The sequence below is a fragment of the Vigna radiata genome, chromosome 7, assembly GCF_000741045.1.
Source record: "Vigna radiata var. radiata cultivar VC1973A chromosome 7, Vradiata_ver6, whole genome shotgun sequence".
Lineage (NCBI taxonomy): Eukaryota > Viridiplantae > Streptophyta > Magnoliopsida > Fabales > Fabaceae > Vigna > Vigna radiata.
In genome coordinates this window covers 15,377,008-15,391,994 of record NC_028357.1, presented here as the reverse complement: position 1 = coordinate 15,391,994, position 14,987 = coordinate 15,377,008, and the positions used below count along the sequence as shown (strand labels likewise).

General features: G+C 35.2%; 1 protein-coding gene across 1 annotated transcript; it reads right to left on the bottom strand.

The window, feature by feature from the left end:
* Positions 1–1,153: 1,153 nt before the first annotated feature.
* Positions 1,154–2,579, bottom strand: LOC106767073. Its single transcript, XM_014651894.2, has one exon. The coding sequence runs from the start codon at positions 2,485–2,487 to the stop codon at positions 1,552–1,554; it is 936 nt and encodes a 311-aa protein (XP_014507380.1). The 5' UTR covers positions 2,488–2,579; the 3' UTR covers positions 1,154–1,551.
* Positions 2,580–14,987: the final 12,408 nt, after the last annotated feature.

The following is a 14,987-nucleotide window of genomic DNA, read 5'->3' as shown; positions in this document are numbered from 1 at the left end:
GAAACTTCTCTTTCACAGTAAAAGTTACAAGGCTTCGTGTATGTAAAAATGGTTTGTAGTAGCGATATTTATAATTTGTAAACGTAATCCAACGTCTATCACGTAAATGTAGTTATATGTGTGCAAATGTGCTTAATTCACTTGTTAAAACATTCTGACAACTTCATTGCTTGTTTTTAGAAAAGAAAAAACCTTTTTAATAAAATAATCACGAGTGATTATTCTATTTTTGTCTCAAACTATGAAGTTATAATAAATTTTATTAACAACTGAAATACTAATTACTTATCTATTTTTAAAAATAAAAATAAAAATAGATATCACAATTTACAACACCTAAAGCAGGATTTATCATATTCAATAAATACATGAGAATCCTATATGAAATTTCGGCTTTAAAAAAAGGATGAATTTTTGAAAAACAAGATAAATTAAGATTCGTCTTTTGCACATTTAAGCAAGCTGAAAGGATCCTCTTGCAAAATGAATCTGACACCTTTTTTATAAAAGAAAAGGCATGCCACTAGTTCCATTACCCATGTTCTAAGATTAATAAAGATCCTATCTTCATCTGTACTCTGATCTCACACACCTTTAATACTATCCTAATCTTTATTTGTCATCACAAATCAGTGTGGCCAATATTTTGTTTCAACTTCCAACAACATTTATGCAACAAAATATCACACACCCAGACAACTAAAATAGTACCTGTCTGTCTTTCAAAGACATTTTCAAATACAGTTACATTTACTCACTTATTTTTATCACCTCGTTTTTCATTTTCTTACTCACGCATCTAATAAATAAAACCCAAAATAAAAGGAGCTCATTTTGCTAATTTTGTCGTAAAAGCAATTTTCGACATGCTACCTAATATACCACCACTATTTATTCATGGCTATATTAAATCCCATGTCTCGAACACCAAGGCTAGTACAAAATTTGGACCAAGGTGACATCAGTTCACCATTTCTAGTTTTTGTTTTAAAGCGATGAAGATGGCCTAAACAAACAAGCAGACTTATCGCAGAGAAGAAATTCTAAAGCACCACGAAAGATCATATAAAAGCATGACGAGGAATAAACTTTTGGACATGACCCAACAGGAAGCTTGTGAGGCCATATTAGCAAGATGATCTGCAAGCTGATCAGACTCACATCCTAACTGATTCCACCATGATTCAAAAAGATGAGAATGTTTGCCACCCAAGTGATTTCTAGTTTCAACCCTTCTGTTACACTTCGCATTAAGCTAAACTTCAATAAACCAAAAAACGATTCCAATCATAAATTCCCCTAATTTTAACACTACACATAAGCAAAATTTGATAACTACTTAACTTAAAAAGAGCATTCGTCCATGACATGATTGTGCAACTAAAAAATAGATGCTATGAAGTTTCACACTAAATTACAATATATACATTTGGCAACCACAAGTTCCACATCCTCTGCTAAACGATAACATAAATTCACAGGAGCAAGAGAGAAGATACACTGGCCATGTTACAAAAAGTAACGTTGAACCAACCTGGGATGCTACATTCCTTACACATGAACAACCGAAACGACGTGAGGAACCTTGCCGTCATCGAACGGCAAGCAAACATACTGCCAAGCGAACTCCTGGGCGATGTCGACAGCGAGCTCGCCGTGAACGGCCTTGCAGTACATGTAGAGGACGGTGTCGGCGGCGGCTCTGTAGAGCATGAGGATCATGAGGAGAGTGGAGGTGAGGACGATCTGGGTGATGAAGGCCCAGTCTTTCCAGGCCCAGCCGTCGGAGCGAATAAGGAAGGCGGTCCAGAGGAGGAGGGCCTGAAGAGAAGCGAAGAAGAGGAAGGAGGAGGCGGCGACGGGGGTCATTCCGCTAACGAGAGAGGCACTTCGGCGGAGAGGTTGGAGGCCCCAGGTGGACTCCGCGACGACGATGACGGGGGCGAGAGACCAGGAGACGCGGAGGTAGAGAAGGGCAAGGAGTAGGGCGAGGATGAAGAGTGTTGAGGCGGTGAGGAGGAGTGGGGAGGCGAGGGAGAGGCGGCGGAGGAGGAAAGGGAGGGGAAGGGAGAGAGAGAGAAGGATGAGGTGAGAGATGAAGGTGGTGGCTATGAGGCGGGGGAGGGAAGGGGGGATGGAGAGGAGGGCGGAGGGGAGTTTGACGGGGCGGCCGAAGAAGCCGTGGAAGACGCTGTGGGTGATGGAGGCGAGGGCGCAGAGGGAGAAGAGGGGGAGGGATAGGAGGAAGAGGATGAGAGGGAGAGAGAAGGGGGTTAGGGTTGGGGTTTGGGAATGGAGTTGGAGGTGTGTGTTCTGAGATTGATAAGGGAATAAGAGAGGGAAGAGGAAGGGAGAGACGATGATGGAGAAGGAGAGAGGGAGGAGGAAGATGACGGAGAGGGCGAGGAAGTGGCGAGAGTGGGCGTCGATTATGCGTTTCGATTCCGATAATATGCCCCAGAGGTTCAGGCTCGTTGCTCCTGCCATCACTGCACCTGATGCGTCGTCAATTTGGTGAATCTACACGACGGAGGAGGAAGTAAGTGCCGTGTGGATCGCAAAATTGCAAATAAATGATAAACAAATAAATAATAAACTAACGTCAGTTTCCACTTCTTGCATCCACCTCCCATGCCATGTCTCAATCATCAACTTTTTTATTTTAGCTTAAAAGCCTTTCAATGTCTTTGAATTTTTATTTTTACCAAATTAATATTGTTTTTAATCTTTAGAAAACAATATTATTTTGTTTCACTATGTTATTAGAGACGTTTCAATAGATCTACAACATGTTGAATCGATGTAGGCACACATCAAGTTCGGTTAGTTTCAATTCACATCAAGTTAAGTTAAATTAGAATAAATCTAGGTTAGGTAAAATTAGATTAAGACCAAGTCAAGCTAAGTTAAACTAAGTCGAAAAGGTTCAAGTTGAGTTGAGTTGATTTGATAAGGATCTAGGTAAGTTTGAGTGTGCATGATTCCACGTAAAGCAAGGTCTATATCAAGTTAAGTCAACTCAAATGACCTAGGTCGAGAAAGGCATGTTGGGTCAAAGTCATACAAGGAAAAGTCAAGTGGAGTCAAGCTCAATTTAGGTTTTATCAAGCTAGGCCTGAGCAAGTTAGGTAAGGTCAAACCCATATCAAAATAAGATTGAATTGGTCAAGCCTATGTCAAGTTCAAACTTAGTTAGGTCAAACTTAGATTAGTTTGGGTCAAGTTGTGCCTAGCCCATGTTTGGATGGGTTAGACTTGGTTGGGACGAACCAAGCTCAAGTCAAGATGAATTAAGATGGATTAAGCCAAGTGTAGGTCAAACTAAGTTTGACTGGGTTGAACACATGTCAAGATGGGTTTGACATCAAACACACATTAGGATGGGTTTACTAGGGCGAAGCTTACATTAGTTTGGTTCTAGTCGGGTAACCCAAATTAGGCCAAGTTGAGTCAAGTAAAAAGGTTCAAGTCAAGCTAGGTGAAGCTAAGTTGGACCTAAGTAAGTTTGAGTATGCTTAAGTCCAACGTATTAATTTATAATCATGTTATGTAATTTCTCTTTAGTTACAACATCTTTGTTGTACCACACATGTGCTGATTATAAATATCAATCACATATTTTCATTCTTTTAGATCATCACCCATTTAAGTTTTTTTCCTCTCTGTTATGCAATCTTTCTCTCAATTTCACTTGTTTTTTTTCCAGACAATGAATTCAATATACATTATTTGCACTATGACATGAGGATGAACAAATATCCCATTGAAGGAGTTACATTTTCTTTTACAATACCTAAAGTAGTTGTCCTTAAAAGAGTATCTTCCTACAAAGAATGAAACAAGACATCTTAGAAAAAAATCATAGAGATCAACAATAGAGGGTAATAACAATGCACTTTTGATACCAAACCAAACTTTGTGGAAGGGTTAAGCCATTACATAACCATTAAGATGATTGATGAAAACAATGTTTAGGCATTCTTTGGGACCTATGACTCAATTAGACTCCAAACTGGACTCGAGGTATATATAACATTTAAAATGTTTGCATCTCTCCGTCCACGCAACCACAACCCACATAATACTCTCCTTTACCAACATCTCATTATGATGCCCCACATTAGTATCAACTCTCATACGACCACCAACCACACTTATTGTCCCACCAATCACCATATTGTCCTACATTTGACCTCAATACATCCATCCAACCGGATCTTAGTGATTGGTAAAACCACATGCAAATACCCAATTACTAATTGGCCCTTACATCAACCTTGATGAAGACCAAAACAAAAAACTCCCACTATAACCAACAGAAAATCATTAGGAAGTTGGTTTTTCCAATGAAGTATTCTATCCTTATAGGGAGGATGAAGATGACATTCTTGCGAACATTGAAGATGATGATGGGGACAACACAATCAAGCAAGTCACAAACATTAAATCATGTCAGCTTCACTCACCTACCCACAACAACACTTTGTATACTTCCTAACCAAAAGAAATTGCATGCAACCCAAAATTTGGTCATGCCTTGGACTGTGACACTTAATTTTATCCTCTGAGAACACTATTTGTAGGATAACATTTCAACACAAAGGAAGAAGTGCAAGATGTCATAAACCATTTTCACATTGTTAAACATTGCCTATAAAAGGTTCAATTTTCAAATCATTATGTTGTAATTGTCCATGTTCATTGTGTCTAGAGGTGCAGAGCAATTTTGTGCACAAGGATCAACAGTGGGAAATTGTGAAGTTGGAAGGTGTGCACACACGTGTTTCCCCAGATTCTCACAAAACCACAACAAGTTGGGTCTTAAAAGATTGGACAATGCATCCATGAAATCATCTAAGCGACCCTTCCACCTTAGTGTCTACCATCGTGGTTCACATAAAGTTGACCCAATAATATATAGTTACCTACAATAACACATGGCTTAGAAAAGAACTGATCACATAAAAGGTTAATGACAAATGGGAAAGTCGAATAAAAATTGGTTTTCCCTTCTAAAACACAATGTAAATTTACATAAGTGGATTTATTTGGAAAATGAATACCCAAACATATACCAAGGCAACTAGTTGGACGAGGACCACATTGATAACAATTTAAAACACTGTCATTTGTGATGTGATTTTGATACTAAAAGCACCATTTTTCACTTAAAAACTTGCTTGGACTCATGCTTTTTGAATAAATTGTGTGAATAAGAGAGTTGATGTTGATTTAAATGATTTTATGACTAATTCCCCTTGTTTTGACAGAGATTGAGATAATATTGGAAGAAGAGATGAAAGACCAAGAAGATGAAGCTCAGAAGGGGTCAAAAAGGCACCAGAAGGAGGGAAACCGCGCAGCCCAAGCATTTAGAAGCGCAGCTTAAGTGACCAGAATCAACGTCCGCCCGCCCTCGACACCCGGGCGACGGGGCTTCATAGCCTAGGCGTCCAAATCAAACGCCTGGGCCTTACATGACCCTCAATTTACGCCCGAGTGCCCCCCCTGCGATGCCTGAGCGGCAGTTTCGATGGATCGGGCCCTGTTTCAGTTATGTTTTGATTCTTTTGGATCGGGCCTTAGTCTGGCGCGCCTCTTACACTATTTAAAGGACCATGAGGCTCTAGGTTTTGCATCTCTGGCAGAGAAGAACATAGAAATACACTCTTTAGCCAATTCTTAGGCTTTCTTTCTCATTCTTTCTTCAATTGTTCATAGAGTTCCCCGTGTCTATGGGGAACTAATTTCTATTTGTTGTTGGGGGAATGATGTAACCTTGTAAACTCTCATGTATTTGAATTGATTCTTAATTCCATATGCTTTTTCATTAATTGTTAGAGTAATTCATTTGTTTTATTCTTGCTTATACAATAGCATTATCTATGAATTGCATGAGTGTCGGGAGGTTCCTTTCAATTCAGGTTCTTGTTGAATTACTCCTAAGGGTTATATTGCTCAGGGATGAGGGTATGAGTCTTAGTCGTCTTAACCTCTTCATCTTCACATCTTTTTACCAGGAATGCTAGGAATTGTATGAACTGGTAATTAGGGACGTACTTATTTACCGAGGGATCGGGTTTAAGTGATTTAGTAAGGGACGTTAGCATTAATGCATAAAGAAGAATTCTTATATACGTGAAAGGGAACTTGGTGAAATCTAACCCCAACAATATATCCATCTCATATAAATCAACCTTCGTTCATCTATGTGCTCTTTTTTCATTGATCAATTGCATCTTTATTTTCTTTATTATTTTTGCACTACAAGTCCATGATCTCTTTTTATTTTAAGTCATGATTAATCTTGTTTTCACACAAATGTTTAGCACCGAGAGTCCTCTGGGATACGATTCTTGGTCTTGCCATTTTATATTACTTGTGCGACTCAGTACACTTGTCGATTTGCCTCAACACACATCATCTTCAAGAGGGTCTTCTAGACATGCAAAACATGCAGCAATGGTTTCAAATTTTGTAAGCTAGTTTTCTAGATTGATGGGAAATTCTTATGCAACAAATATAAAGGGACATTATTGGTCATAGTTGCATGATATGGCCAATAAGTTATTACCAATTGCATTTGTTGTGGAAAAAAGGATGAGACTGCTAATGTATGCTTCTTTTTCCTATACAACCTACGAAGGTATGTTACTCTACAAAACAAACTTTGTCTGATTTTCGACCATTATGAATCAATCAAGAACACATATTTTAGAGAAGGTAACTGTTGAAACAACAATAATTATGTGCATTCTTACTACATTCTTCACATTACACAAAACTTCATGGGTAGATTTAGAAATGAAATACTAAAGAAAGATGTTATCATCATTGATAAACTGTCTTCTTAAGTTTTCTTATGTAGATCATTTGTAATTTATAGTTTCTTATGGTTCAATTATTTTACTAACTACATTTCTAACAAATAATTATAGCATATGGAATGAAAAAGCCACACGTTTTTTACTATCACAACTAGAGCTGTCAAAATTCGTCACAATCCGTAGGTCAACCCGGCCCACCACAGGTTCGGGCTAAGTTGGGTTTGAAAAAATTGAATTTGTTTTATGCGGGTCAGATTTCAACCCGACTTATTTAAACTTGGCTCATCCGAGTTGAACTGGTGAGCCGGGTTGGTCCACTAACCTACTTACCTAATTTTATTTTTTTAATTTATTATTTTATTTATGAAACCCTAAAAAATAATATACTCTCTTCACTCACTATGTATATCAAAAAAGAAAACTTTACTCTCGCGAATAGTTCTCACAGTACTCCACTCTCACTTCACGGTGCTTTCACTCTCACTTCACTAAAAGTCTTCAAGGAGTAGGTAAAACACCCTTCCTTTTTTTCTTCTCTTTTCTCGACATTTTTGTTTTTTCACTTCTCTTTCTTTTCTTTTTTTTTCGAAAACCCTATAATGACGAAAATAGGGGTTTGCGAATTTTTTTTTTGTTGTGCTTTTATTTTTCCATTATAAGAGCTATTGTGGGGGATTTGAAGATGTAGAATGATTTTTTTCCTGTTCTGACATGCTTGTATAAGAGTTTATTCATTTTAGTTAAACAATTTGAGTATACATTATTTGAACAAGTTGGAGCTGCTTTTGATATCTTTGCATTTGGAAAATTGTGTTACAGTTTAAACTTAATTTTTTGTTGATGTTGTTGAGTAATGGTTCTCTTTTTTTTTTACTAATGTTTTCTTATTGATTGTTGGAATTGTTTTGACTCCATTACTTGACCTCATTTTTAGTGATATTCATTGTGTTATTTATCTCATCTTTATGTATGTTGATTGGCTGTGCAGCTGCAAGTAGGTATTGTTATATATATATATATATTTTCTTTCGTGTTGTGAATCAAAAGTTTTGTTGGTTCCACTTTTTGAGTTGTACTTAAAGCATACTTATTCGTGTGACTAGTATATGCTTCGCTCTTGTGTTTGGGGTCTTGACCACACATTTATATTTTCGCTGCGGGATGTTTTGATTTCAAGAAAATCTTTATCAATGGATTTGGAGACAACAAGAAGGAGGATCAAGGGTTGCAACAGTTGATGTGCTCAACTGCATTCAGGTTGGTTTTGCATTTCCTCCTTTTGCATATAATATAATACTATTGTGTATGCTTGTACTGTTGGGATTGAGGATTGTTCTGTAGCAAACAGAGATAATGACTTATGAAATGCCAACATATCAGAAACATGAATCAAACTGACGCTTTTTGGTTTAAGTTTCTGGCTGTCATAATCCATAAATATTTGGATAATTAGTATATGTGATTCTATTTTTTGCACATAACTAGTGATAACAGAAAATATTTATTCCTTCCCACAATATTTATTTGCTGCACATATTTATTCTTTTTGTTTATGTAAATCTGGTATAGTTGTGTATGGCTTCTGATGCACTCTCTTTTACTACATATTGTGTTCATTAAGCAATATTGTTTCTCTCATTAATATCATTTAATATCGGATCAATTCAAAGAAATGGCTTAACCCTGTTACTGCCACATCTTTTGTTCTTTTTCCTATTTATACTATTTCATGTCACTATACATAATTCAGTCAAGGTTCATACATTGTAGATGAAATAATTTGTTTCTTATGATTCCTATCTTCAAATAATGATATTATTTATTACATTTACTACATTCTCCTGATAATATTTTGTTTGTATCTTTTATTTGGGTAATTGAGTCTTAAGACAAAATGAATTTTGAAACCGTAGATGATAATCTGAATGATTCTTTGCCACCAACCATGGAAGATATTGAGAATGAGAGTAAGGATTTGGATAGAGAAAGTAAGAGACCTAGGATAAGTACTTCAAAAGTTTGGGATCATTTTACCAAAATTGGTATTAAAAATGGTAAAGAAAAGGCAAAATGCAATGGATGTTGTGCAAAATATGTTACTGGTGGATCAAAAATAGGGACCCCATCAATGTGGCATCATTTGTCAAAGTTTTGGTCCTAAAGAAATTAAAAGACAATGATGTAGGGAAAATGATAATTAATCATGCTGGGAAATTAAGCTCTAGGGAAATTGACCAAAAAGTTATAGATGACCTTATTTTAATGGCTATTATTCAACATGGGCTTCCATATAATTTTGTTGAATATAATTGGATTAAAGAATTACTTGTATATCTAAATCCAAATGTAAATGTTCCAAGTAGGAATACAGTTGTTTCTAATATTTCAAAGAAATTTCATGAACACAAAGAGGGTCCAACTTGCAATGTGTAAATATCATAGTAGAATTTGTTTAACATCTGATTGTTGGACTTCTATAAATCAAGAAGGGTTTATCTATTTGACTACTCATTTTGTTAATGCTGATTGGAAGTTGAATAGTAAGATTATTGCCTTTTGTAAAATAGAACCTCCACATACTGGTCATGATTTGGCACAAAATTTTTTTGCTTTGTTGCTTGACTGGGAAATAGATAGGAAGATTTTTTTTCTATCATATTAGACAATGCTAGGGCCAATGAGGTGTTGCATAAAATTTTGAGTGAGCAATTGAAATTGCAAAATAGTTTGCTTCGTAATGGTGATTACTTTCATGTGCAAGAGGGATTAAAGGTGGTTTCTGATGCTTTGCAAAAGATTAGAGAAAGTATAAAATATGTGAGAGGATTAGAGGCAAGAAAAATTGCATTTAAAGAATGTGTTATGCAAGTAAGGGGTATTGATTCCAAAGTAGGTTTGAAAATGGATGTTCCTACTAGATGGAATTCTACCTATCTTATGCTTGAGAGTGCAATTAGATATTGACGTCCCTTTGGAAGCTTGGCTATCCGTGATAGAAATTATGTTCACTGTCTCTCAAATGATGAGTGGAAAAGGGATCAAAAAATGTGTGAGTTCTTGAAGCCAATTTATGTAATGACTAATTTGATTTCAGGTTCTTCTTATCCAACTTCTAATTGTTACTTCATGCAAGTTTGGAAAACTGAATGTTTATGGCAGGATAGTGTTAAAAGTGACGATCCGATGATTAAAGATATGTCATTGAGTTTGATGAACAAGTTTAGTAAGTATTGGGATCAATATTGTGACATTCTTCCTATTACGACTATTCTTGATCAACAAATGAAGTTTGAAGCAATTTAATTTTGTTATAGAAAGATTAATCTTTCTACTTGTGAAGAAAAGATTAATTTTTAAAGGATAACATGTATAAGTTGTTTGAAGAATATGTCAAATTAAATTCAATTGAGTCAAACACTTCAAGTTCTCAAGTTTCTCTTCCAACACAACAACCTTCTTTTACTAATGATGAGCTGCTGAAGGATGCATTTGATGTAAGTTTTCAATTCTCAACTTATTTTATTTTATTTCTTACTTATGATGAATGACATATTAAATATGTTTCATGATGTTTTAGGAATATGTGGATTATTTGAGCCAACATGTTAATGACACTAGAAGGTCTGAATTGGACCTTTATTTAGATGAAGGGAATCTTGATCCAAATTTTTTTGATAAGTTGGATGTATTGAGTTATTGGAGGGATCGTCGAGATCGATATCCAAACTTATCTAAGATGGCTTGTGACATTCTTAGCATTCCAATCACAATAGTTTCTAGTGAGTCTGCCTTTAGTCTTGGTTCTCGTGTGCTAACTAAATATCATTCCTCTATTCTTCCAGAGAATGTTGAGGCACTCATTTTAACTCAAAATTGGTTACATGGTTTTAAATTAACATGTAACATTATTATTAGTACTATGAAATTTATTTAATTATTTCCTACTCTGTGTTTCAATATTATTAGTTAACACTTTTTTTATTGACCTGTAGATGGGGATAAAGAAGAAGATGATTCAAGAGAGCAAAATATTGTGGATTTATCCATTCAAGATTCTATAATATTGTAAATGGATAAGGAACACGAAAATGATGAATATAAGAAACTTATTTGTACGTTTTTTGTGTTTGTTTTTGGATGACATTTGGATTATATTGTACTTTTTATTATTATTTTGAATTGTCTTCAGTTTAACATAATTTTTTGGGAGTGAAATTTGTTTAGATTTGAATTACAAAAAGTTTATAATTTTTTATTTTTAAAAAAATTGTAATTAAATAAACCAGCGAGCCAACCTATTTACCCACCAACCCAGATTAGATTCAAATTTTTCTGACTCACTAATAAATGAGTCGGGTTGAGTTGATTCACTAAATGACCAACCCGTGGTAGGTCAAGCCGGATGACCCGTTTTGACAGCATTAATCACAACATAATCATAAAGGAAGATATTGAGGCAACACCACAAATGAACTATACCCTTAAAGACAAGTGGACTCTTGCATGGAGCAGTGGCCAACAGTGACAATACATGACTACCAATCTCGGTGAGTCCATAAACTTAATACTGAAGAAAACAAGAAACTGCATAATCTCTTTTATGGTGATGACAACATATACTCATTGTTAAAAATTCTTCACCAACAAAAATAGGTAGGTCACAATTACAATAGTTGTTAGTCATGTCTACTCTAAAGTCACAATGAAAGCATTGGAATATGTACCGTCTAAGATAAACAGTTATACAATAATTTTCTTTAATAGGAGGATCACCATATTTTTTATATAAGAAATACAAAATTCAAGGGACATATGACCATCAAAAAAATTTATAATCCACTTAGATGAATTGAGGTGTGATTATGGTAAATTCCAAAAACTACACCTACCATGCTCACTCCCTAAGTCCTAAACTATAATAGCAATAACAAACTTTTCACTTTATATATTTGATTTTAACATTTAAAAATATTTATAATTTACATAAATAATTTAATATTTCAGCTCACATAATTTTTTAATTTCTTTTCCCTTTCAAACCAATTAAAGTTTATTCTACACAATTTTATAAATTCACCAAACAGTTTTCTAAGGCAACCAGTTGGATAAGGAACACTTCATCTTCAAAAAGGTCTTTTGAACATGCAAAACATGCATTGATGGTTACAAATCAATTACCAGGTGATATGACATTCTTGTATGATAAATATAGAGGGACGTTATTGATCACAATTGTGAAAGATGTCCGCAACAACAAATTACCAATTTACCAATTGCATTTGTTTGGTAGAAGGTGACATTGTTGATGCATGGTTTTTTTTTCCTGAATATACATTTCTCTACAAAATGACCTTTATATGATTTTTGATTGTTATGAGTCAATCAAAAACACATATTCTAGAGAAGATAGTGGTCGAAACAACAATTATGTGCATGTATATTACATTACAAAAAATTTTGTAAGGAGATTTAGAAATGCAATATTAAAGAAAGATGTCGTTAGCATGCATAATTGTCTTTTTAAGTTCTCTTATGTTATACATTTGTAATTTATGGTTTCTTTAGGTCCAATTGTTTTACTATAACTACATTTTTAGCAAATAATTACAACACATGATGTTGATGGAGCTACACTTGTTTTATTTGTTAGAATTAGTCAACTAAACCAAGAATTGCATCTTCCGTTGAGAGAAAATTAGGGATGCTCAATTCTTGGTTTCGCAAAAGAAAAAATCAACAATATTTTAGAAAACTTAAAAATAGGAAAATGTAGTGGATGGAAAATATTGCTTATGTACACTTATAAATACATGTAATGTATTCCTTTACAATTCATTCTAATAAGTAGAGAAGACATAAGCAAGAACAAGCTCAGAGAGAGAAAAGTGAATTTGTTTCTAAACTTTTTCTTTATCAATAATATATTTACAATATAATTTTAAAAGTTCAATTTGAGTGTCATAATTCTGCGTTTATATATTTCTCTCACAAATTTGATTAAGAGGAATTGTGCATAATTTCCTAACAACTGATCAGAGTCGGTTGCTATTATTATAATCATCAGTTCAAAGGGAGTCAGATTTAAATGGGAGAAATGGCTGCAAATGAAGGAAAGATAAAAATTGAGAAGTTCGATGATATGGACTTTGGCTTTTGGAAGATGCAGATTGAAGATTATTTGTATCAGAAAAAGCCATATCAACCTCTCTCGGGGCATCAACCAAAAAACATGAAGGATGAAGATTGGATTCTTCTCCACCGACAAGCTCTCGGAGTTATTCAATTAACATTATCCCGCAATGTTGCATTTAATATTGCAAAAGAAAAGACCACAGTGGGTCTTATGACAACTCTTTCATGTATGTATGAAAAATCGTCAGCCTCAAACAAAGTTCATTTGATGAGGTAGTTATTTAATTTGCGGTTGTCAGATAGCGCAATGGTAGCGCAACATCTCAATGAACTCAATATAGTCACAACTCAATTTAGTTCAGTTGGAATCAAATTTGATGATGAAGTACGAGCCTTGATACTTTTGTCTTCTCTACCGGAAAGTTGGAATACTACAGTCACAGCTGAGTAGCTCATCAGGTAGTAATAAATTGAAGTTTGATGATGTTCGTGATTTGATTCTTAGTGAAGAGATTTGACGAAAAGAGTCAGGAGAATCTTCAACCTCTTCAATTTTGCATACAGAGTCAAGAGGAAGAAGTTGGAATAGAGGATATGGACGTGGAAGATCCAAGGAAAGAAGGTCCAATTCTAATAATCACTGTAGTTTCCAAAATCAAAGACAATTGAGTGTTGGAATTGTGGAAAGGTAGGACACTACAAAAAACAGTGCAAGAGTGCACGGAAGAATCACGAGGATAAAGCAGAAGCAAATGTTGCTTCAACCTCAGGAGGAGAAGATGCATTGATATGTTCTTTAGAGAACAAGGAAAATTCTTCGGTGTTAGACTCTGGAGCATCCTTTCATGTCACCTCACAGAAAGAATTCTTCAAGAATTATGTTCCTGGAAACCTTGGAAAAGTTTACCTTGGTAATGAGCAATCTTGTGAGATTGTTGGTAAAGGTGCAGTGAAGATTAAGTTAAATGGGTTTATATGGGAATTGAAAAATGTTAGACATATTCCCGACCTAACAAAGAACTTAATCTCAGTAGGCCAATTGGCCAATGATGACTACACAACAATCTTCCATGATGATAATTGGAACATTTCAAAGGGTGCAATGACAATTGCCCGTGGTAGGAAGAGTGGCACTGATGAGTGGTTATTTCTTGAACTATATTTAGTTTATTGCACTTAAATAAACCAGAGAATTGTGTTTAATTGTCTGTTATTTCTCCGTTTTCCGAATTCTGCTTAATTTGGTCGGAAATTCGTAATTGTGCTAATTTGGGTTTTCTGAGCTGATTAAGTGTATTTTGGTTGTAGGGAAATTTTGGGAAACATCATTTGGAGCATTAGGGATGGTGGCATGATCATTCAAGACTCAACATTTAGCCATTTCCATTTTTATAAAGTTGTAATTTCGTTGTTTTAGAAACCTTAATTAGATTAAGTGCATTTAGGCCCTTTTGTGGCAAATATTGTGGAACCCAATGTGTGGGACACTTGGCACCAAAACCCTAGGATTTTAGGAGGTGGACCCCACCTATTTTGAGAAGGGAACGGTATTTCCTAGGACAATTGCCGAGACCACACACAACTCACTCATTCTACACTTTTGCTTTGACTTTGCATGTATGAACTCTCTCTTTGGAGCTTTGGTGTGCCATTTTCGTTTTTGAGCTTTAATGGACCAAGATCACGTTTTTCTTCTTCTATTGTTTGCAACAATGTTTGTTCTTGCTTCATGGAATAAAGCTCTACCATTTCTCTCTTTAGATTTTCATTTTGAAGGTTGAATGCTTGAGTTTAAAGCTTGTTCTTTGCTTTTTCATGGTGGTTTCTTTGGTGGAAGGGAGACCCATTGTCCATTTTGGTTTTATCATCATTTTGCTGCAGTAATCTCGTTTTTACTTTGAGTTTCTTGGATTGGAGGATGAAAATGGAGTTGTTGTCAAGTTTGGTAGTGAAAAAGGCTTAAGTTGGTGNATGGGTATTGTATTCTTGAGCCATTTTCTTCTAGCATTTTGTTTTTGATGTTGGGAA